Genomic DNA, 23,632 nt, shown 5'->3' on the forward strand with positions numbered 1-23,632 from the left:
TAAATCGCTTTTAGGAGCACTGAGACACATTTCTGACACTGTTTCAAGTGTTTCGCACTTTGTAATTTTGATTTGCCCTTCCCAGCCACCGTACAGTTGACAAACAAAGCCGTCACACCTAAGTTAACCAGTTGACGTGAGCTGTCCTTTAAACGCCCGTTTTTAGTCCTCAGAGTGAACGTTAATTTGGTCTTTTAGTATGACATGTTTCCTAAACACTTGCCTACATCTTCTTGTTTCTAAATCAGCTTTTATAACGACGAAAGTGTCAAAACATTGAATGTTAAGTTAGCTTTTATCGGTCCAACTCTAGTTAGCTCTTTGCAGCTGGTTTAGCAACCGGAAGTGCTCTGAAGGAGAAACAACTTTCTATGAAACTGGCAGGTAATTTAGGACATTTTGCATTAAATAATCTTCAATGGCAGTGCTTTAAGGCTTTTTAACTTTATATAAGTAAAGGCTACTTTGTCATGAAAAAATATATAAAAAATATGTCCAGTAAATTAAGAGTATTTTGATAAACTAAGTAGCCTATGATATAATGTTACAAATGATAAAGCTACGGCTAATTAAGCTTGATTTATAAAGATATATGATAATTTAACTCTACTTTGTTGGCTGTCGTTAGTCTACAACTTAACGATATTATGGCCTTTAGCTGTATAAAACTGTAGTAGAGTAAACAAGTTAAGAGTATATGTTGAAATCAAGTGAAATAAGGGGATAAAATAGCTTTGGAAACAGATGAATTCGTGTTTGTGATGGTGGTGCTGATGCAGGGAGCGGGCACGCGCCGCAGCATCGTGCAGGGCGCGCGCTTTTATTGCGAGACAGGACGATGCGGCTCTCTCTGCGCATCCTCTCCGAGCTCTCCCTCTGCAAACCGGGCAGCTCCCACCGAGTCCGCCCCCGCCGTTAAGACTCGTGAACTGAGATTATTCCGCTGGTGTTTTTGCACGACTGTCGGTGTCCTCGCTGCAGAGGGAGGCTTGCTCACCCAGGTCTGGATCTTGTCAGAGGGACGCAGCGCTGCAGTGGATCCGGTTCGGCCATGGCGCAGCCGAGGAAACTCGGAGATCTTCGGGTTGGTTGAAGGACGCGTTGCGCATCGGATAAAGCAGGAGCTTCCATACCTTTGCTGCGAGGAAACTAGGAAGCACGACTTTTTTTCCGCTTTAATTTCCATTTCAGTCCATGTTAAAGTACATTTTTGAACTCACTTGGCCCAGGACCTAAGGAGCGTCTTCCAGGCCCAGGGAGAGGTCCCTGAACCATAGTTTGGTCACCACCCTACACAGCATAGCCTCATCCTCCTTTTTGGACCTGTTTATTTTTTCTGCACCTGCATCTTTTTGGAGAGGTGGTGTAAACAGAGCCAGCAGCAGACATGATGGATGCTGCAGAGTGCGGGGTGAGGGTGATGTGCCGCTTCAGGCCCCTGAACGAGTCCGAAATAAACCGAGGAGACAAATACATCCCCAAATTCAAGGAGGACGACACGGTGGTCATAACGGCAAGTCTTGAGTGTTCAATGTTTGTTGTGATCATGTTAGTGTTGTCATGTGTGTGGAGCTGAGAAAACAAACACTGCAGTGAGGAACAAAGTCACCTGGAGCTCTGCAGAGAGATGAGAATGCCAATTGCGCAATAACAATATAGTCCTTTGGTAGATTTTAGATGCTCGTCATAGCAGCAGCACATTTGTTTCATGTAGTATTACACAAAAAAATTGAAACTAGAAACTGCATGTATAGGCTTATTCATATAATACTATATAAAGGCTTAAATTGTACTAAATACAACTACAGAAAGGTTACAGCAGCGTTAACAGTTTTAGGAAAGCAAGCTTAAAACAACAACTTTCAGAAACGATGCAAAACATGCATTACAATACTTTAAACCTCATTCTAAAAATAGCGACATTAAGTTCTACTGCAGCATGACAGGCTTCTGCTTGTTCATAAAATATGTAAATACTGTGAACTCTGTGCATAGATGAACAAAACATCTCTTTGTGTTTTTCTATTCTGCTGCTCAATTATAAAGTATTTCTTGTACTTGTTTAATCACAACAACACCATGACAATGTTGAAAAAAAGAGGTAAACGTGTATTTTTCAGTATTTAGTGATTCTTAATGAGCCAATCAGGAGCAAGCTATGTTGTTATGCATTTCAATAATGTGTTTAAAAAAAGTCCACTTAGGGGTGTAAGTATATATAAGCTGTTCAGAAGTCAAAGGTTACACCTACAGTGACTCAGCCCTGTTTTGAATGTGCTGATTCAGGAGGCCTCATCTTCATTCAGTGTGTAGATCTAGAAACAACGCTGCCTTTTGTGTGCAGTGTGGCGAGGACATCAATAAGGCCTTGTGTTTGTTTCCGACCCTTGGGAATCCATGGTGGGTGGAGCTAACAAAGAACACCTCACACTTACTGCAAGAACTCGATGCACTATATACGCCACCTAAATCTTGTTTTATTTAATTTCTCCAAGGAACAGAGAGACCAGTCTGAACAAGTTTTTTTGTCTTTATATGGATGTACTGTAGTCAGGTTTATTTCTTGTCAGTGCCCCCCTCGCCCCAAAATTGGTCATTTGTCTTTTTGGTTAGATTTGTCTGTTGCCTGTTATTACACCTGAGAAGTCCTAGATTTAGTTTTTTCCTACCTGTCATCAAAGAAAAGAAAAATCATTGCATAAAAACAGAAATTGTTGATTGAGTTTGACACCTACAATTTGTCAACCTAATCTGTAACCTCTGTAAAATTACTTACTGAAATTTCTATGCCACCAAACAGACGACGAGACATTAACCTTTTACAGAATATTGATGCAGATCAGTCACCCTGCACCATTCCTTCTGTTGCATTATATCCCAGGAATTAACTCCTACCATCCATCAAACTGCAGAAACACATTACTGAAGCCGTAGCCTCCCATTCTGCTCTAGTCAGTAGTTTTTCCTTCTTCATCTTGGAGGTTCAGACGGATTCAGAGTGCTGCTGTTGCTCCTTATAGTGCTGAGAGCTGCTTTTTGCATGAGGGATGCTGCTTTCAAATCCCCATGAGAGACGGAGTCATGAGTTTGACAAGGGCAGGAGGAGTGATGGATGGTCCGACTGGGGGGGGTCCTGGAAGCTTTTGGAGCATTTAGGACGTCTAGTTTAATGACACCAGAGTGTGAGAAACAGGCAGTCGATCAAGTATATCAGTATTTCAAATTATTTTCTGAAATAGTCAAAGAAAAGGCAGTAAAATAGGGATATTAAATCAATGATAGGTGCCATGTTGATTAAGTATTATCTATGTTTTTAATATCATTATTTGGTTTCAAATTTGTGTGATTTATTCCAACTGTGGTGCTGAAATGTTCCCTCTCTGCCTTGTTTCAGGTCGTTATGTCTTATTTATTAGAACAGTCTGACAAAAGAAAAGCTTTTTCAGATATTTACCATTTAAGCATGTTTTTTTTTTAAAGATGTAACACATTGCAGTATCTTTTTAATTATGTTCTGTGTTGGTTTTGGAACAGGCTAAACCGTACGTGTTCGACCGAGTGCTGCCCCCCAACACGTCGCAGGAACAAGTGTATGACCAGTGTGCCAAACAGATCGTTAAAGGTACGAAGGTTGAAACGTGCTGGAAATGAAGTGATGTAACATTGTTCTTATGTAACTGTAATCTAACGTATATCTGCTCAACACTTACTTAACCCCCCCCCCCCCCCCCCGGACTTGCCTGTAACTTGATTCAAGGACCTGACACTTTCTGGATTTGTAGATTTGACACTTTATTTGATGACTTGGGGTTGACTTTGACTTTAGAGGACTACGTACTTAATTAGATTAAATGGAAAAGGACTTTGTCTTTATTTGAAAACTTTAATGATAGGACGATAATGCTGAAATATTTATAAAAGTTGTACTTTGACTTACTGCAATACTAAAATCAAACATCCATTATTGAGTTAGTTATATGCTTTCATGCTCTTTGTGTTCACTTGTAGAATTGAAGGTCAGGAAACACATTTATGCTAGTGTAACAGTACTTTGATATAATGTGGCAGTCATGCTTTAAAGGTGTTTGCGTGTTCCAGATGTCCTGGGTGGTTACAACGGGACCATCTTCGCCTACGGACAGACCTCCTCCGGGAAGACACACACCATGGAGGTGAGAGACTCATTTAGCTTCTTCACCTCCCTTACAGCTTCTGTGGATGAATAAATCATAACGACCGGCACTGACCTTTATTAGACCTTTATTCTGCAGTCAGAGGATCAGAGCACAGCAGGCATTATGTAACAGATTTAACACCAACACTAAATCCAATCAAGATCGTACGATGACTCAGCTTTGATCTCCACGTTTACCCAGTTTCAAAGACAGTTTTTGCAAATTGTTTAATTAGATTTCAAGTTCAAAAGTAGAATCAGACTCTCCAGCATCCAGTATCATTTATCCTACGTATATATTACGTCTGATAGGAGACTTATCCACCGAGACAGCAGCCTGAAGCCTCTTTATAATCCCCGATGATAGCTTTGATGATAAACCTTCTTCTTCTCTGCTTCTACATTACTCCACACCTTTGAACTCTGCCATTTCTCTCTAAACTCCTCTGAAGAAGTTTCAAAATTCATACTTTTCAAAGCATTAGAAAATCTGCTTAATGTCCGCTGATTGTGTTCAGGGCAAACTGCACGACCCCCAACTGATGGGAATCATCCCTCGCATCGCCCACGACATCTTCGACCACATCTACTCCATGGACGAGAACCTGGAGTTCCACATCAAGGTAAAGAAGTAACAACGTTGGTCACTGTGCAAACCTCAGAAAAGCTGAGGTAAAGACAAAAATCACAGAAAAACTAGTGAATTTACACGTAGAAATTAAACATATATTCTCTGAGATATGTCTCCTAGAAGACAAAATAATCATTCTGATGTTCCTCTCTTTTTTTCTAGCAAATTTATGACTTCATAATTCCAGAGAAGTTTCACGTTTTGTTTCCTGTATGTTTAGCAGTTTGTTCTAGTATCAGCTGCAACCTGCTGGTTCCTTATTTTTTAATTGTTCACATACACCTGGACCTAATCTACTGTGGTTAAAAGAGGTTCAAACACACAAACTGTAGGCTGGGACAGAGACATCTACATAGCTGAAGATGGTGCATAAAGTAAACATGTAACGGGATACAGTATTGGATTATGTTCATTTGGTTTTAGCTATATATATTTGTTGCATACGCCAGGATCTAATCTGCTGTTGTATGTTTCAGGTTTCCTATTTTGAAATCTACCTGGACAAAATCAGAGATCTGCTGGACGGTAAGACGAATCGTTGTTCTGAAATTTACAACATTTAAAATGAATTAAGGGGATTATTGGAGTGTTTTATTTGAACCAGCACGTGACTGTGGTGTGCTTTGCTTTGTTTCAAGTGTCGAAGACCAACCTCTCTGTGCATGAAGACAAAAACAGAGTGCCCTATGTCAAGGTCAGGAACCTCTACCTCAGTTAATGTTCGCTGGTCATACATAGAAATTCATTTTGCTTCCATGTAGCTTTTGGGGCAAACTTAAACAAAGTCAGATTCCTGATCTCTCTAAAGGTGGCATTACTCTGGTGTAACAACTAAATCCACTCTGTGTATCAGGGGTGTACTGAGCGCTTTGTGTCGAGCCCAGAGGAGGTGATGGACGTCATCGATGAGGGCAAATCAAACCGCCATGTGGCAGTGACTAGTGAGTATCTCTGTGTTTTAACATCAATCTATCCACAGTATTTATAATGTATTTACAGTCTGAGTCATTTAAAATCCTTTACATTGCTTTGTCTCGTATGTTTAATATTAAGTAAAATCCTTGTTTTCTAGACATGAACGAGCACAGCTCTCGCAGCCACAGCATCTTCCTCATCAACATCAAGCAGGAAAACATGGAGACGGAGAAGAAGCTGTCGGGGAAGCTCTACCTGGTGGACCTGGCGGGCAGCGAGAAGGTAATGGTGATGGAGTGTGATGAGAACTCTGACGTGTTATGAATTAAAGGGTTGATGTGATATCTTTGTTTATTGGTTTGAACAGGTCAGTAAGACGGGAGCGGAGGGAGCTGTGCTGGACGAGGCGAAGAACATCAACAAATCGCTGTCAGCGCTTGGAAACGTCATTTCAGCTCTGGCTGAGGGAACAGTAAGAGTATAAAACACTTTTTAAAGAAAAGATCTGAATACTTCTTCCAATGCGCTTCATGAGACGGATATTTTTATTTTTAGAAAACGCATGTGCCGTACAGAGACAGTAAGATGACTCGGATCCTGCAGGACTCTCTGGGGGGAAACTGCCGCACCACCATCATCATCTGCTGCTCGCCGTCTGTCTACAACGAGGCCGAAACCAAGTCAACGCTCATGTTTGGACAGAGGTACCTGTTACCTGTGCATGTTTGACTTCTCCTCTCCTTTTTCAAAATGACCTTTACACCTTTCAAATAACAGCAAAACTTGCTGCTGCTCCTTTTCTCTCTGGACAGAAATGTAATTTTACAAAGTGAGTTTCTTCTTTTGTAAAACAGTAAATAATCAATAATTTAGAAATGTGATGGTCAAAAATGGACAACAAGACTGCCATTTGAAGGTTGAACTCCCTTTTTGTGTCAATGTGATGAGCAAGGGACAAACTGCTGCTCCATTAAATACTACAGAACGTTTATGAGTTCTTTCATTGAATCAAAAGCAGACTAACAGCGAGGTGTGTGTGTGTAGGTGATTGTGACTCATGAGGACTATAGCTGACAGAAGTGCTCACAACAAGACAACAGATGGCTTTAGGTTTCCCACTGTGGATCTGGGTCTATCTCTATTTAAAGATCCGTCTGTAGGATCCTTCCACACCTTGATTTAGCACCCTGTTTTTTGTTTTTCTTCAAATCCCCCATCCTTCCTATTTTCCCTGTTTGTTATGATTAATACAAATGTGTGTGAGCAGCCTGTTGTGTTTGTGGTGTGTGCAGTGATTCAAATCCATCTGTAACAACTGTCTCTGAGTGTCGGGCAATAAGTTCAAAGTGCTTACAGTTTGTAATAAACTCTGAAGCAGCAGCAATGTCAGGGGGGCGACTGATGAGTGATTACTGTGCAGCCATTTGCCCTCTGATGAAAGACACTCAGAGGAAATGAAATAGAGACTCAAATTAAAATTAGATTTACAACATTGCTACACAATAAGCAAAGCTCACGGGTGTTGTCATTCTGGCTAATATGACCTCTGCAGACATTTACTGGTAATGTCATTAAACTCCATGTTTAAAAAAAAACAATAAGAGAAAATAGCTGTGTACATGAGCTGTATCTTTTTAACTTCTAAACAAATGTCACTTTTTTAGAGCCAAGACCATCAAGAACACGGTGTCGGTGAACCTGGAGCTGACTGCCGAGGAGTGGAAGAAGAAATATGAGAAGGAGAAGGACAAGAACAAAAGCCTGAAAACCATCATCCAGAGGCTGGAGGCTGAACTCAACCGCTGGAGGAACGGTGAGAAAAAGAACACATCAATGTGGGCGACAGTTTAAAGAGGCATAAACACAGTTCTTCTTACCATTTATCATCATTTAGAGACATTACTTTGACACAATTCAGAAACAGTTTATGCTGAATCATTTTATGTGCTACCCATCTGCACATTATGTTAAAAATGCATTTAATGCACGACTTTAATCAGATTGGATTGAATCAAAGGTCATCACATGCAGCAACAAATTTAGCCCATGATGTGCTCTCATGGATAAATCATACAAGTTATTTATGTCAAGTTTTAATGAGGTATCTTTTAATGATAGAGCATGCCTGCAAAGCTTTTTAGGAAATAAGTCATTTCTAGGTTTAACAAACAAACACAATATATAAGATACAACTAATGTTTAGACAGGGCAAAATGTTTTAGTTGTCAGATGAAACCTTGGAAATGTGCTGCACATTTGAGCTACAAAGCAGTAAAAATCAAACCTCAATGTAGGTTTAACATCATCAAACAGTGCACCTACCCTGTTTACTATTTAAACACACTGTCAGGGGCTTTTCACTGTGTTGTTTGGTTTCTAGTTCTCTCTCTCTTCTCGTAGACTGCAGTGACTCCTTTACCTCACTGGTTTTTTTTCCATCTCTGTTGCACGGTAACCATTGAAACCCTGCCTCCCTGCCTCCCTCTCTCCCTCTCTCCCTCTTCACTTTAATGTCTCTCTCCCTCTCTCGTTGCACATTGTAATTTTTATATTTTTAATCCCCTTGCGGATACTTGCAGATAGAACGCCCCCTCCTTCTCAACAGATCAGCACAGGCTCAGACTCTAAAGCCTACAAAGTGAATACACACACCACACTGGCCCACACACACACTGTTATAAACACACACACATTTTGCTGATGCAGTGTTTCTGATCTGCTGCTCACGCCATATGCCGAGACATTTAAACCAAGCAGCTCTTCACCATTTCACTCCTTCTCGTTTGCTGATGACTTTTTGTCTCAGTCATAAAGTCAGTCATCATTACAGCTTCAAACTGCTGCTTGAACCTGTACGAACCTGTTCTTATTGTAAAGTGTCTGGAGATCACTTTTCTTATGATTTGGAGCTAAGTGAATAAAAATGGATTGATATATGAAAGTTCACAAACATTAAGTTTCTTGTCATGTCACATTGGGCCACTTTTTTCTCTTTTTTGGAAAGTAGATTTATTCAAGAACTTCAATTAAGTACAATTTTGATGTTGTTGTGTATTGTCAAAACTAGCTCACTCCTGTTCTGTGTTTCAGGAGAGGACGTTCCTGAGGAGGAGCAGCTGAGCTCCAAAGATCAGAAGAGCATCGAGCCAAATGACAACACTCCTATCATCGATAACCTGCCGCCGGCTGGAGGAGGCGTCTCGGTCACCGGCGACGAGCGGAGCAAATACGAGGAGGACATCAGCACCCTGTACAAACAGCTGGATGACAAGGTGAGACTAAACTCAAAGACAACACACAACATTAGAAGCACAGTTTGAAGACAACCTGCGTAAAGATTCAAACTAAATACAAATACTTTCATTTTCTCAATTCTTATTATTACTTGATGTCATTTTCTTGTAATAATTCACAGGATGATGAGATCAACCAACAGAGTCAGCTGGCTGAGAAACTCAAGGAGCAGATGATGGACCAAGAAGAGGTTTGTCTCTCAGCCTATGAAATACAAAAGAAATATCAAGTATTTTCATTTAAACATGGATTTCATAAGGGTGATAATTTTTGTATGAATTCACTCTGACCCCACGTCCCTCCCAGTTGCTGGCATCTACGCGGCGCGACTACGACAAGATCCAGGAGGAGCTGTGCCGGCTGCAAACGGAGAACGAGCTGGCCAAGGAGGAGGTGAAGGAGGTGCTGCAGGCGCTGGAGGAGCTCGCCGTCAACTACGACCAGAAGAGCCAAGAGGTGGAGGAGAGAGATCAGACCAACCTGCAGCTGGCAGACGAGCTGCAGCACAAGACGGTACAGATATGTTTAAAGTCTGCATCTTGAGTTCTGCAGAAACATACAGATTGTTTTACGTTTGTGTGTGTGTGTGTGTGTGTGTGTGTGTGTGTGTGTTTTGGACAGGCGTTGCTTATAGCGGTGCAGAGGGAGCTGAGTCAGCTGCAGGAGCTGAACGGTCTGCAGAGAAAGAGAGCTACCGAGGTCCTGAACCTGCTGCTACGAGACCTCAGTGACATCGGCGCCATCATCGGCACCAGTGATGTCAAGACAGCTGTGAGAACGGACACACACATTTATATACACACACACATCTTTCACACTCTCAACGTCTGTAACCTCCCTCTCATCCTCAGTCCTCAGAGTCAAAGGGGAACGGCTCAGCGGTGGAGGAGGAGTTCACCGTAGCTCGGCTCTACATCAGCAAAATGAAGTCTGAGGTCAAGTCTCTGGTGAACCGCAGCAAACAGCTGGAGAGCACGCAGGCCGACGCCCACAGAAAGATTCAGGCCAATGACAAGGAGCTGGCGTCCTGTCAGCTGCTCATCTCCCAGGTAACAATCACTAAATATGTTGTATGATTACGTTTAAGCTTCATTGCCCCCCCCACCACACACACACAGAAAAGAAATAAAAAATGACATCATTGTAAATAAAAAAACTAGGGCTGGGAAACGATTAAAAGTTTTAATCGCGTTAATCGCATGAGTTCCTGTGATTAATCACGATTAATCGCATTGTTTTTGGAAGGGGGAGGGGCTCACGGCAGCACCCGCTGCTCGTTGAGCACAGTAACTGCAGAGCAATACGTGCTTTCACGTCAGTTTCTTACACCAAAAAAGTCTCCAATAACACCAGAAAAAGTCGCTAGATTTGTCGTTAGTAGCTGTTGACAAAAAAAGTCGCCAAGGGGGTTTGGAAAGTCGCCAGATTTAGCGAGAAAGTCGCCAAATTGGCAACACTGTTTCCTCTTTCCTGTGAGCGCCGCAGCAGACATGCGCAGCAGTAAGCAACATACTAGGCTCGCTCACGATGGAATTTTACAAAATAAAAGCCAGTGAGCAACAGACTTTCACAATAAGAAAATAAATAATAAAAACTGCGTTAATGCGAGATAAAATAATTGTCGGCGATAATTAATTAATGAGTTAACGCGAAAATAACGCGTTAACGTGCCCAGCCCTAAAAAAAACACTCACTTGTTCCACTTAGTTTGGCAAAGACTGATCTTTTCTTTACAAGTGGAATAAAAAAGGTTTTTGTCTCCTCTTTGTACAGCACCAGGCCAAGATCAAGTCTCTGACAGACTACATGCAGAACATGGAGCAGAAGAAGAGGCAGCTGGAGGAGAGTCAGGACTGTTTGGCCGAGGAGCTGGCCAAACTGCAGGCTCATGGTCAGTACACAACAACAAAAACAACATATCATATATTATTTATTCTTAAAGGCCTTTCAAACATCTTGTTAGACAGTTTTACATCTTTGTTGGTCATCAGAAAAAAGACATGAGATGTCAGGAGAGGAGAAGGAGAAGGAGGACATCGGCAGACATGATGGAGACGAGGACATCAAGGTGAGGACAGTTTACAACTTAAAAAAACACACAAACACACTTTGTATTGTCTGTAATCCGTTTTTTTCATCTCCAGAAAACTCTGGAAGAGCAGCTGGAGAACCACCGGGAGGCTCACCAGAAGCAGCTCAGCCGCCTCAGAGATGAGATCGAAGACAAGCAGAGGATGATGGACGAGCTCACAGAGTAAGTCCACACGATTCATTCATTTATTTACAATCATAAACTACTTCAATTAGAAGTGCACGATTTTATCCTCTCAAGCAGACAGCAACATTAACTCTGGCCACATTATACATTTTATTTTCCTCCTTTTAGTTTGAACCAGGGCCTGTTACTGGAGCAGGAGAGACTCATGACAGATTATGACAAACTGAAAAATGAAGAGCAGGAGAAAGATGCAACACTACAGAAGCTCATGTATGTACCAGCTAACACATCACATCTCCACTATTCATTAGTATGTGTGTCCTCAATTCATCCACATTTTTTGTCCAGACTGCTGAATGATCAGAGGGAGCAGGCCAAAGAGGATCTGAAGGGCCTCGAGGAGACTGTGGTGAGTATTTCATCCCCCCCCCCCCAACACTTACCACTTACACTACCTGAACGAAAAACCAAACCGTGGGGGAGATTCCTCTGATAAATGGGCGGTGGTTTCCATAATGGCGGTATGCCATACTAACGTGCAATGGCACATGAAATAAAAAACAGTGCAGCATTGTTTCTGAGAGCTTTTCATCATCTCTTTTGGACACTAGCCTTTAAAAAATTAATGCAGTAAGGATTGAACACACAACCTTTGGACTGTAAGACACTTGACCATCTCCCTGAGCTGTAGAAGAAGACACTTTGAAGAGGTGTCTTTGAGGTTTTCACTCTTTTCTTTGGACAGTCGCCCTCAGAACTCTTCAAAAAGGTTTGAACTCACTTCCACTGGAGTCCCAATCACATCTTTTTCAAAGAGGTTTTCAAATTTCTCTTGCACACTGGCCTTCAAAATCCACTGTCTCAATAAGGTTTGAACTCAGAACCTTTGGGACCTGAGACTGGCCTCTACCTCCATGCGCTATTGTTAATTATGTTAATTTCAGGTGTATTTTTAAAGATTTAACTTTGAACAGTAGCCATCATATTTCACTGATTCTTGACAAGAAAAGAAACCTAAAACTTCCACTTTCTCAGATCTGTTTTATTCTTTTCTTTGTTTTCTTTGATCTGTGCAACCTTAAAAAACATTTTAACCAAAGAGTACTCTGCTGGGATTGAACCAACAAGAAACGCTAGTCAGCTGCCAATCTCACTGAGCCATTTGCTTTGCTGTGCACAAAGAGTCATAGTTCATCTGTGTTCTCTATAGAGTAAAAACAAAGAAAATAAAGTCAATGCTTCAAATAAAAGCTGTCTGTTATATATGTTGTTATTATTTTTATTAGGCAAACCTAAATAGTGTTTTATTAAACCCTCCTCTGTGGGGATTGAACCCACAATCTAAAGGTGTCAGAATCATATCTCCACCGGCCCATCACACTGAGCTATTAGTCAGACAGCTAATTAGCATAAACACTAAATCATATCCTGACACTTTTCAGGGATTTGATCGAGGGTTCAAGTCACATCTCCAGAGTCTGCCGAGTCTTGGCACTTGACGCTCTTCAGACAGATGAAAAGTGTCCTCATAACAAAGATTGAAAATGAAAAGAGATGTGTAACTCAGTGACAAAAGGTCTACCTGAAGATCTCTTTGACCAAAAGATTTTATGGAACACCTGCAGTCTTTGTTTTTCTTTACACTGATTCAGTGTGAACATTGTGACAAATAAACATTTACAAAAATAAAAGACTTAATGAGGTGAAGAGTAGAGAAAGTCTCCCTGTGATACAAAACACATTATTGATTAACGTGATTAAAGTCTGAAAACAAATGAAAAGATTCAACAGCAGACGATGTTTCAAATGAAAACCAGTGCATTAAGACCAGTAAACAATCACAACTAAAAAGCTGGGATTTTCTCATGTCAGTGGAAAAAGGAAGAAATCTTTAATTGGGATTTTATTAATTAACCGTCGGAAAAAAAAATCATACATACATTCATACATGGAAAAAAAGGTGAAAAAAGTGACAGGCTATAATCTAATGTTGATGCAGTGGGCTTGCCTGACTGATAGCTCAGCTTGATGGACAGGTGGTGATATAATTCTGACTTCTTTAGATAGGGGGTTCGATTCAACCTTATCGCTCATTATTTTTTTCATATGCCTTTATTTGAGAGAGGATGGTGGACAGAGTCAGAAGTCAGGGAGAGAGAGAGTGGGAGGTAGCATCCAGGAGGGGAGCCTTGGGTCAGCTTTGGTTTTGTTCTCACCATCAGAATCTTTGTCTTTCTCCTCTCTCAGGCCAAAGAGCTGCAGACTCTTCATAACCTGCGCAAACTCTTCGTCCAGGACCTCACCACCCGGGTCAAGAAGGTACAAGCCCCCTTCCTCTTGTGTGCATGTTAATCATCTTTCAGAGTAGGCCAGATTTACATTTGACCTTTGACCTGCGTGTGTGTTTCAGAGTGCAGAGTTGGACTGTGAGGAGGGACTCGGAAACGTGGCTCAGAAACAGAAGATCTCCTTCCTGGAGAACAACTTGGAACAGCTCACTAAGGTCCACAAGCAGGTAAAGACATGAAGCGGTGACTTATCAACCAATCGTATCTCTTCAGGGTTTAAACAAAAACTTCAATTCAGAAATAACTTATACTATACTTTATTAATCCCCTGAGGGAAACTCTGGTTTACTCTGGGGCTTCAGGGCTTCCAGAGCAGTTGGAGGTTTGGTGTCTTGTTCAAGGGCACCTCGGTAGTGCTCAAGAAGTGCTCTGGCACCTCTCCAGCTACCAGACCAACTTCCATATAATGGTCGGACTTGAACTTGAACTGATGACCCTCTGGTTCCCAACCCAAGTCTCTACGGACTGAGCTACTGCCGCCCTCAACTACACATTAAAAACATAACAAAGGGGCCAAATCTTTATTTTTCTGTCATAACAAACCAAAAATATTCAGAAGTCAAATCTCTTATAAAGAATATTATTTTATTAGCTAATCAAGTTTATTACCGTAACCAATGAATCATGTAAATTACCTTTAAATGACATCACAGTACTTGAATAAATGTACTAAGTTACTTTCCAACCGCTGTCGTCAGCTGGTCCGAGACAACGCCGACCTCCGCTGTGAGCTGCCCAAGCTGGAGAAGCGTCTGCGAGCCACGGCGGAGCGAGTCAAAGCTCTGGAGAACGCCCTGAAGGAGGCCAAGGAGAACGCCATGAGGGACCGCAAGCGCTACCAGCAGGAGGTGGACCGCATCAAAGAAGCCGTGCGGGCCAAGAATATGACCAGGAGGGGCTACTCGGCACAGATCGGTGAGGTGGAGGTTCACATTCAGGACTTGGACAGGAGAGAAAATAATTTGACTCAATCAATTAACGATTTTGTTTCTTTGTGCCGCAGCAAAGCCCATCAGGCCGGGACATCACCCTCTGTCATCGCCCATCACCAGCTCCATTAGAGCCGGAGGCGTCTACACCCACAACTAAATCCACATCAGCAAGTTAAACTGTGAGTAATCTGAAGTGAAGTTTCACTCTCTCCTGCAGCCTTCTCAAGTTGTTTGTGCTTTTTAAATGTGTTTTTTATGTTGTTTCCTGACATATTCTCTTATTTGTTTCTAATTATCTGTGAAATTCAAATATGTTAAAGCACTTTGAAACTGTCTGATGCTTTCATGCATACTATGTATTAAAATGTTTTATTCCCTCTCTCAGACAGACCATTAATGACTCTACGCATGCCCATTGCCTCACCTGGAAACCACAAGCCCCGCCCCTCCTGCTGGAGCACCAATGGGAGGCCATCACAACAGACTGTCAGCACTCCGAGAAGCATACATCCACGGTGTAAATACTGTCATGTGAACATATTTAATTTGCTGAATGTTGATGTCAGAGGCCTCTTTTAAGAAATGTTCTGCTTGATGTCCTGAATTATGATTTTAAGAACAAATATTTTATCCAACCAGTGTTTGAGATTTTCCTGATAACAAATCATTTCATTTATTCTGATAAAGATGTATCCTGTTGGATCATTTCAAGTGACACATTTATATATGAGGCCTTGAGCTTCTGTGTGAGGGAGGAAGATTTATAATATGAAGGTTAGCCAGTGGGATTTTAGAGCACTTTCTTTCTGGTCTTTCAATGTTTAAGACTTTCAAGAGATTGAAGAGCTGAGGTCGAGTTTTAGATTATATATTTTTTCTTTAACCAGCATTTATTGATTTAAAGAAACAGTTCAACATTTAATATCCTGCAAAGAGTAGGTTGAGAAAACTGATAAGCTTAGCCCTGGGAACAGGGTGAAACAGCTAGCCTGGCGCTGTCATAACATGAACGTAATCTGCTCACTAGCATCTCTTAACCTCTCTGTTTTATTCTGCTGGGACGTCTCTGCACCTGGACAAGAAATATCCCAGCACATAACCCCCAATAAACCAGAACTTTGATTTTATAACTGGAGGGTTGGATCTGTTTCACCTTTGGAACGAGTCACGTCAGCAGTTTCCAGTCCTAATGCTAAGCTAAGCTAACCAGATGTAGCTTTCTTTGTAGCACACAGACAGCAGAGTCGTATCAATCATCGCGTCTGACTCTAAACAAAATAAGCTGACATGAATATTTCCTGAAATGTTCACTTTTTTTAACCGTTAGTGTCACAGCAGCTGAAGCCCCTGAGTTCCTCACTGTTTGCAGACGTTGAGCCAACAAAAACACGGCTGCAACGATATCATATTAAACGTTTTTCTCACTTTTTAGATATTCATGCAGTTCACTTTGTTCGTCTTCCTTTAGGTGACAATCATCCAAAAACAAACACTTTAAATCTTCATAAATAAACACGCCGCCTGCAGAGATATTGTTCAGTAGGAGGCAGAATGTAATGAATGTCCTGATTAATTACGGTAAGTATTATTTGAATGAATAGAATGTATAATGCTGCTGTAAAGACAGGATAACTGTATCTTTACTGTAGTCCTACAGGGACACTGACCAGCCAATCAGGTGATCCCAGGACTCAGAGGACAGTAGGAGTGAGGTTCAGGAGCATGAAGAACGTTTTTCACAAATCTCCTTTTAAATCTGCAATCACTCTGTAAAGCTCCTGATCAGCCAATCAGAGACCTTAAAAGCACAGATGGTGACAGAAGAAGGAATTCCCCTTGAATTAGAAGTTATCAGATTAAATTCTATTGACCAATCATAGAAGAGTCTGTTTTTCACTCTGCCACACCTCGTGCCTTCAGAATAACAGACTTCCTTTTGTTCAGCATCCTCAGAGACATTTCTATCAAATACTAACGGATCAAAATGTTACCCTTTAATCAAAGATATACGTACGACATGTCTGTGCTGCTTTCCTTTGTGCTGCCACTTGAGCATGTTTCTGAATGCACAATATTATCTCCTTTATCGATGAAAGCTGTGATACAAACGGCAACTAAATGTTGCTAAAGAATATCACGTCTGAGGCTGACGATTCTGTGTTTCTGCGTTTGTTTTTTGGGCTGTTTGGAGCGTGCAGGACGGCTGATGTATTCATGAATGTATCTGCATGGACTCGAGCTTGTGTTCACAGCATGCTCATGGGGGGAAAGATAAGGAGGAATTTTCTGGGCTTTGACCTCATCAGATGTACATTTTGCATTTTGTTATTTTAGTTTTTTTGGCTGTTGAATCATAACTCTTAATATATCTACGACTGATGCAATTAAAGCAAATAAAAATAAATCTATTTAACTTTCATCATCGTCTTTTTTTTTGGTGCTAAAAAAGACACGATTCGATAAGCGGTCGTGATATAATCTTTAATCCCTATACATAGATTTCCCTCTGTAACATTGCACATCATCGTCACCATCATCAGTTTTGGACAGAACAGACAGATGGGGTATTTTGGTCAGGTCACAGGTGAAATTAATAAAAAGAATCATAAATAATAGAAAAATCTTCTTCACACAATCACATAGAAAGTTCTACATATTGAGTACAACAATGTAACAGGACGCTTTAACCATTGCATCTGTACAAATAGGTTTTCACATGTTTGTCACATTTTCACGTTTTATGATATACTGCACGTTTCAGCCAACATACAGACGAGCACAGGTTACAGGTGTAACCCCGGTGCTCTGAGTCTTTAAAGGTTCTCTTTAAGGTGACTTCCTCTTCTCCAAACCTGGAACAAATATTACCAACAACAATGGCGACTTTTATCTCAGATTGGTGGTAGCCTTCAGCCTATTATAATATTTGTCCCAGGGTTTTTCTCTCGTGATCATGAAGATGCTGGCGAACGATATTTATGTCATAAAGCCAACAAACTGCACACTTTTACTGCAGAGAAACATGATATCAGTTGACCTTCACAAACACTCCGCTGAACAACAACGTTAGGGCTGTTTCTTTTTTCCAAGGGCACCTTTTGACTAAGCTCATCTTGGTTCAGTTCAGACACTTTCATGTTCAAAATAATGCAGATAAAGCTGGAAAAATCTGACAAACGTTTTCTACTCTTGAACATACTGAAATATCAAAACAGTAAAAAAATGAGCGTTGTAGTGATTGTTAACTGAACTTCATGTTATTTTAGATATTGACGGCCTGTTAGTTGGACTTATAAAAGGCTGTTGGAGTAAAAAGTGGGTCGTTTGTCCACCTGGGTGTGAAGTGAGAATCGTTAAAAGTCACGAGTCCAGGTGTGAAAGACCACTGCTCATCAGAGGTGGCCGTCTGCAACTCTGTCATCAAGGACCTGCTCCTCACATGTTTGTTTCTATCTAAACTTTGGCATGTGCAAAGCTGTCGGAGATAAATGTGCAAAAAGAGCTCAGCTCAAATCAAAGAGAGCAAAGGGTTTAAAGATGTGCAATGAATGAACAACAGACTGCTGTAAGGACTATCGTTCTGCTCAACAGGCTGAAGAGCTGAGATTCGCTGTCTGATTATTAGTAACTATAGAAAGTGAATGTTCAGCAGTGTCCTATCGTCATACCGCAGGAATAATGACAGTTAATTTCAGTAAAATTTCACTCAATTTGATCTAATATGCTTCACAAATTACAACCATAAGCAGCTGGTGAGGACAGTGACAGACAATGATTATTCTCACCAGAGCCAGGATCAAATTCACTTTTTTTAGGTAGAAAATCCAGCGTGACCACTTCATGCATAACCATAAACGTGGTGGAACATTTTCCCACCAGATGATCAAAGCTGCAAGAAGGCAGCTGTTTGCTCGCATATTAGCCATAAAAACAGCCAATATCGTATCATGGATTTTAGCTGTAGGTTTTTCTGCCCTCCTGTGGTCAAAAACTGCACTGCAACATTTTCTCCACAAAGTCTTCCATTTGACTGCAGAAAAAAACAAAGATGATTTATCTGCATTATTGTGCACATGATGCCACTCAGTCAAAAGCTGCATGTAGCAAACCGAGCCCTGGTCATTCAGCACAGTTTCAACACAGATGCACACACATCCACATGCACCCTCGACCTCCAACACACACACACCCAGACACACAAGTGCACTCCTGTCACACACACACACACAAACACCCACAGAAACACACTGAGCCGGACGCACGCGACGCCCACTTTGTCTCTACACCCACGAGTCGGGGGAGCCGGTGAACTTGTTCGCCCTGTTTGAAGGCCTCCGCGTGGTGGAGTAGAAGTCCACGTAGTTGGTGTTGGCTTTGAATCGGAGCGACTGGGTGGCGTAGCCGTCGGGGGAGGGCGGGGTGAGGTGGACCGGCTCGTCCTCGTAGGGCTCGTCTCCGTAGCCTTGAGGGGACGACAGGTACATTCTGTAGCTGTTGTAGTTCTTCCTGTCGGGTTCGTCATAAAATGGCTCTGTGTGCTGGAAGAGGAAGTATCAGGATTTATTAGGACTTTATTTACAACTATTAATCTGAATCTGAACAGTGTATGTATTTCTCTGTTGCTGCTGATGTTTCTTACCTGGGACCTTCTCAAATCCTCTCCTGACTGAGAAGAATATGTCCCAATGAAATACGGAGTTTTCTTCTCAGACCCTGAGGGGGGAAAGAAGAAGAAACACAAATTTGTTGAAAAGTTTGTCTTTTATGAAAGAAAAGAGATTTAATCATTGGTCTCTGAGGGACGCCACATTACAGAGTGATCTACTCCAACCTGTGTACTGCCGTTTGTGTAAACTGTTGTCTCCATAATACGTGTCGAGTTGCATAGATGACTGCGCCCTCTGATAGTTGGAGCTGTGTCTTCTGATCCCGAGCATCGCCGGAGAGGAGGTCGCACTTCCACCTAAGGAGAAAAGGACAAAAACCACGACTTGTTCTCTTTCTGTTATAACTGAAAGTTTTCATTTCTCTTTTGGGGTTTGGACACGAACAGAATCTGTTCAACATGTCACTCACCGGTTCTCTCACCTGATTGGATGACGGGGGACATCTGCAGAGGGCTGGTGGGCAGTGTCGGCTGTGAAAGGTAGCGGTCTCGCTCCAGAGTGGAGACCGGAGTGACAAAGTGTGTGTAGTTCCAGCCGTCCTGCACACACACACATACACACACACACACACACACACACACACACACACACAGTTATCAGCTGTTAAAAGTGCAGAAGCTAAATATCACACATAACTCTGTTTGTTTCATAAATCAGGATTATTAGTTAGGAAATACAAACAATGTTTTTTATTCTTATGATTACATATAGACCATGAGGAGGTGTTCATGTTTTATAATGTGTTAACTTGTTAATGTATTGTTCTCAGGTTAATGAATGATGGAGATTCTGGTGTTGAGTGTCTAATTGATGATGATTGTGTTTAAAAATCTGCTGAACCTCTCTAACCTACACTGGATTAAGACTCGTTCAGTTTATAAAAGTTAAAATGGTTTAAAATGTATATTTAAAAAGCTCATAACATCATCAGATATAAACATTAGTCAAGAAGAAGTCCTATTTTTTCACGATAATACGATTATTGAACATGTCTCTGATTCACTTCTGCTAACGTATGAACACGTTGAAGCTCTGTGAATGTTTGCTTTGCGTTGCTCTCACTCATTCAGTAGCACAGCCTCTGTCCAGCACTGAGCTGCTTATATATTATATAAAATGATATAAGTTATTATATTATACTCCTGAGTAACGTTATTTGATGTTAATGTTTGAATCCAAACATTCTCAAACGATTCTTACCCGGGTTCTTCTCCAGTTCTTTCCTGACTGAGAGAAATACTTTGTGTTTAAAAAAGCTTCAAACTAAAAGACAAAGAGAGTCTTTGTTTTGTAAAGTACACAGTGGTCCTGTTGTGTCTGCGGACTCTCACCTGTTTGTAGAGGGTCCTCAGCTCTCTGTACTGCCACAGCGTGTTCAACACCTGAGCGGCAGCTTTCACCACCTTCATCGAGTACCTGCAACATGAAGACACACACACACGCTGAACTTTACAGATGAAGACGGTTCCTACATCACAAAGTGTCAAACACAGAACCCTGAAGACGGATTTCCCACATGAACTTTCCCGTCTGTTCTCGTACCCTTTCCCTCGCCCTTTGCTGATGTCCACCAGCTTCTCGATGCCTCCGCTGTCTGCTAAAGCTTTGGCGTTCTCCATGTTGCGGCTCGTGACCTCGTGCAGCGTGCAGCACACCGACGCCACCGTGTCGTCCGAAAGCACGGTGGGGCTGCCGCCGGGGAGCCGGTTCACCAGGTCCCGCATGGCGTACTTTCCTGCAGGAGAAAACAACATTCCTTGTTACCTTTTACCAGATCCCTTTTACTGTTTTTGTCCTTCTTTAGAGCTTCCTGTGCTGATGCTGTTTTTTTTAAGTGTTCTTCATGAATAAATTTGATGCATTCATAGAAACACTGGTTCGAAGGTTTGTTCCAGTTATTTTATAATCCTACAGATTTAGGTAGTGCAGTCAAGGATACACTTGCTCAATAAGTTCTGTTTGATTTTAGGACTAGGTGATATAAATCCTTGTAACCTGCATTATAACCTAAGATGATGTGAGTGGGGATGCTCATGCCTGCTGAGGGTTTCCAGGTCGGGTGCCATGGTGGTTACTTGAGGCAGGGGATAAAGGGCATAAAACATTTTTTTAGATTCTGGTTTTTATTTCTGTGTTTGGTTTTCTGGCTGTGATAAAACTGTGTTTGTTCTCGTTTAGGGTCTCTAAATAAAAGAATAATACATTATGTTAAATATATGAAGATAATTCATGTGGCTTTATTAGTCCAGGCGTTTCTCATCACCACTAATTACATTGACTTTCTGTGTGACAACGCATCTTTTCTCCACAAGGGGGCGATGTGATGTGACATAAAAACTTGCTTTGAACAAGCTGTTCCTAACTCGTGTGAAGATGATCTTTTCACAGTTCAACTGATCAATCTGTTTACTGAGTGTGTGTGCACGTGTGGAGCTGTGTGTGTGTGTGTATGTGTGTGTGTGTGTGTGTGTGTGTGTGTGTGTGTGTGTTTCAGTGTGCACGTTTGGACCTATCAGCTCCTTGTTGCGGCCGTCCAGCGACATGTTTCGGAGAGCGGTGGCGACGGAGCAGACGACCCTGTCGTTGTCCATCCTCAGCAGCTCCACCAGGATGGGCAGACCTTTCTCTTTACGCACCGCCGCTCGGATGTAGGCTGAAAACTAAACACACACACACACAGTTTCTTTGTGGTAGACATAAAAACTTCTTCTTTTGCAAAAGGAAAAAAATATGTCAAGATATCCAATAACGATACAAACTTGAATATCTGAAGACTTTTACCTTCCAGTTCCCTGCAGAGAGGTTTTGCAGTGAGCCGGCGGCACCCTCCAGCGTGGCCGGGTTGGAGCTCTCGGCCAGCAGATTGAGGTACGGTTTCACCACCAGGGGGTGCCACAGCAGCTCTGCCCCCCTCAGAGACTGAGAGAAACCTGGGATTGGCCCCACACCGTCCCACTGCAAGAAAAACAACAATCAGCATGAATAAATTCTGCATATCCAAGGTTTCCTGTTATTTAGACCAAAACGTGGCTGATTTTTGCTCCTCATAAAAGGAAAAACAAATAATTAACTGATACCGTTATATACAGAAGGGTGAATAACCCCGGAGTCTCCTTCCAGTTGCACCTGCCCGGAAGACCTGCACAGGAAGGCGACTAGGAGGATCCTAATCAGGCACCCTAAACACCTCAACTGTCTCCTTTTGATGAAAAGGAACAACAGCTCTTCAACAAGCTCCTCCCCCTATCTCTGAGGCTGAACCCAGACACCCTTCAGAGGACTCATTTCAGCAGCTTGTATCCCTGATCTCATTCTTTCGGTCACTATCAAAGCTCATGACCAGAGTTGAGGGTTGGAACTGTCTGTACCTTGTCGTCGGGCCAGCCGCCCCTCTTCCTGCCCCGCCTCCTCTTGCCCCAGCAGAGGTAGTCCAGCTCCTTGGCGGGGGAGGAGAAGCCCAGCAGGGTGTCCAGCTCCTGGTTTCCGAGGAGGCGGGAGGAGGGCATCTCCACCTCGAGGCGGTACGAGAGGTTCCTCAGGGTGCACACGCTGTTCTCCACGATCTGAGGAAATAGATTATCGTTGAACTTTCTCGACATCAGAGGTCACAAGAGCGCTCTGAAGTGTGACGTCGTCAGCAAAGCTTACAGAACATGTTAGCATAGATGCATCCATTGCTTACCATGCTGCAATTAAAGATATTCAAGTAACACCAATTAATACTTCACCCTCACCTCCCATCTGGAAAACTACATGATTAATTGTCATCTTTTAAGGTTAATCATTTGGCTGTGCTGTGTTAGGATTTGATAAATGTGAGGGCAAGTCTCCTGGGAATGTATGTGTGTATAACAAATTGTGTGTGTGTGTGTGTGCGCGTGTGTTTTTGCTGCACCTTGCTGTCGTAGTCGGAGGTGTTGACGCAGGCTTTGAGCACGTGAAGCAGCGAGTCGACCAGACCTTCACAGCAACGCAGCTGACTCCTCGCCTCCTCCCCGGCTGAGCTCAGGTTCCTCACACACACACACACACACACACACACACACACACACACACACAAATTCAGAATGAGGTGTAGTGTGTGGATTCCCCCACAGGGTGGCTAAAAAACCTGCCCGGATACAGCAAAGGAGGTAGCCCATCCTCCAATGAGAGCCTGCAGCCGCCGCTCATGGAGAGCTGACACGAGAGGTCTGCACAAGACTCCCACAATGTATTTCTATACCATCCAATATACGGCCACGGTGTGAGTGTTTAGAGACGCTGGAGGCTGCACAGCTCCCTGCAGCACAGAGCGAATAAATCTTCCTTCTTTGAGGAGACAAATCACCAGCAGTTTGTGTGAGGAGACGTTTTATGACATCATCAAAACTTGTTCTGTTTGAAAGGTTAAAGTTGAAGTTATTGAATTGCAAACGCCTTTTTTTTTACAAGTACAGACTTCAGGAGACAC

At 42.2% G+C, this 23,632-nt stretch overlaps 2 protein-coding genes across 7 annotated transcripts in view; one reads left to right on the forward strand and one right to left on the reverse strand.

Moving 5' to 3' along the window:
• Positions 1-802: 802 nt before the first annotated feature.
• LOC132959798 (kinesin heavy chain-like) lies at positions 803-16,931 on the forward strand. The gene is made up of 26 exons (XM_061033004.1): positions 803-1,513; positions 3,535-3,622; positions 4,099-4,172; positions 4,693-4,797; positions 5,282-5,330; positions 5,444-5,499; positions 5,659-5,746; positions 5,878-6,002; positions 6,088-6,192; positions 6,276-6,424; positions 7,385-7,533; positions 8,811-8,992; positions 9,136-9,204; positions 9,321-9,527; positions 9,636-9,785; positions 9,866-10,063; positions 10,788-10,905; positions 11,006-11,082; positions 11,159-11,268; positions 11,401-11,502; positions 11,581-11,641; positions 13,480-13,551; positions 13,643-13,747; positions 14,279-14,495; positions 14,584-14,691; positions 14,898-16,931. The coding sequence occupies exons 1-25, from the start codon at positions 1,388-1,390 to the stop codon at positions 14,667-14,669; spliced, it is 2,868 nt and encodes a 955-aa protein (XP_060888987.1). The 5' UTR covers positions 803-1,387; the 3' UTR covers positions 14,670-14,691; positions 14,898-16,931.
• A 48-nt stretch (positions 16,932-16,979) lies between these two features.
• The window catches only part of LOC132959796 (plakophilin-4-like), a 40,404-nt gene continuing 33,751 nt past the window's right edge, over positions 16,980-23,632 (reverse strand). For 3 of the 6 annotated variants that reach the window (XM_061032992.1, XM_061032991.1, XM_061032993.1), the window contains exons 13-23: positions 23,075-23,192; positions 22,548-22,742; positions 21,961-22,134; positions 21,689-21,839; positions 20,722-20,914; positions 20,511-20,595; positions 20,380-20,406; positions 19,589-19,718; positions 19,344-19,475; positions 19,152-19,225; positions 16,980-19,050 (exon numbers count right to left, since the gene is read on the reverse strand). In XM_061032992.1, coding sequence (XP_060888975.1) covers positions 18,793-19,050; positions 19,152-19,225; positions 19,344-19,475; positions 19,589-19,718; positions 20,380-20,406; positions 20,511-20,595; positions 20,722-20,914; positions 21,689-21,839; positions 21,961-22,134; positions 22,548-22,742; positions 23,075-23,192 — 1,537 coding nt within the window. In that variant the 3' untranslated portion in view covers positions 16,980-18,792. The remainder of the gene's footprint in view (positions 19,051-19,151; positions 19,226-19,343; positions 19,476-19,588; positions 19,719-20,379; positions 20,407-20,510; positions 20,596-20,721; positions 20,915-21,688; positions 21,840-21,960; positions 22,135-22,547; positions 22,743-23,074; positions 23,193-23,632) is intronic. The other 3 variants (XM_061032994.1, XM_061032996.1, XM_061032997.1) reach the window with 3 other exon arrangements.

The sequence above is a fragment of the Labrus mixtus genome, chromosome 24 (assembly GCF_963584025.1).
Source record: "Labrus mixtus chromosome 24, fLabMix1.1, whole genome shotgun sequence".
NCBI lineage: Eukaryota > Metazoa > Chordata > Actinopteri > Labriformes > Labridae > Labrus > Labrus mixtus.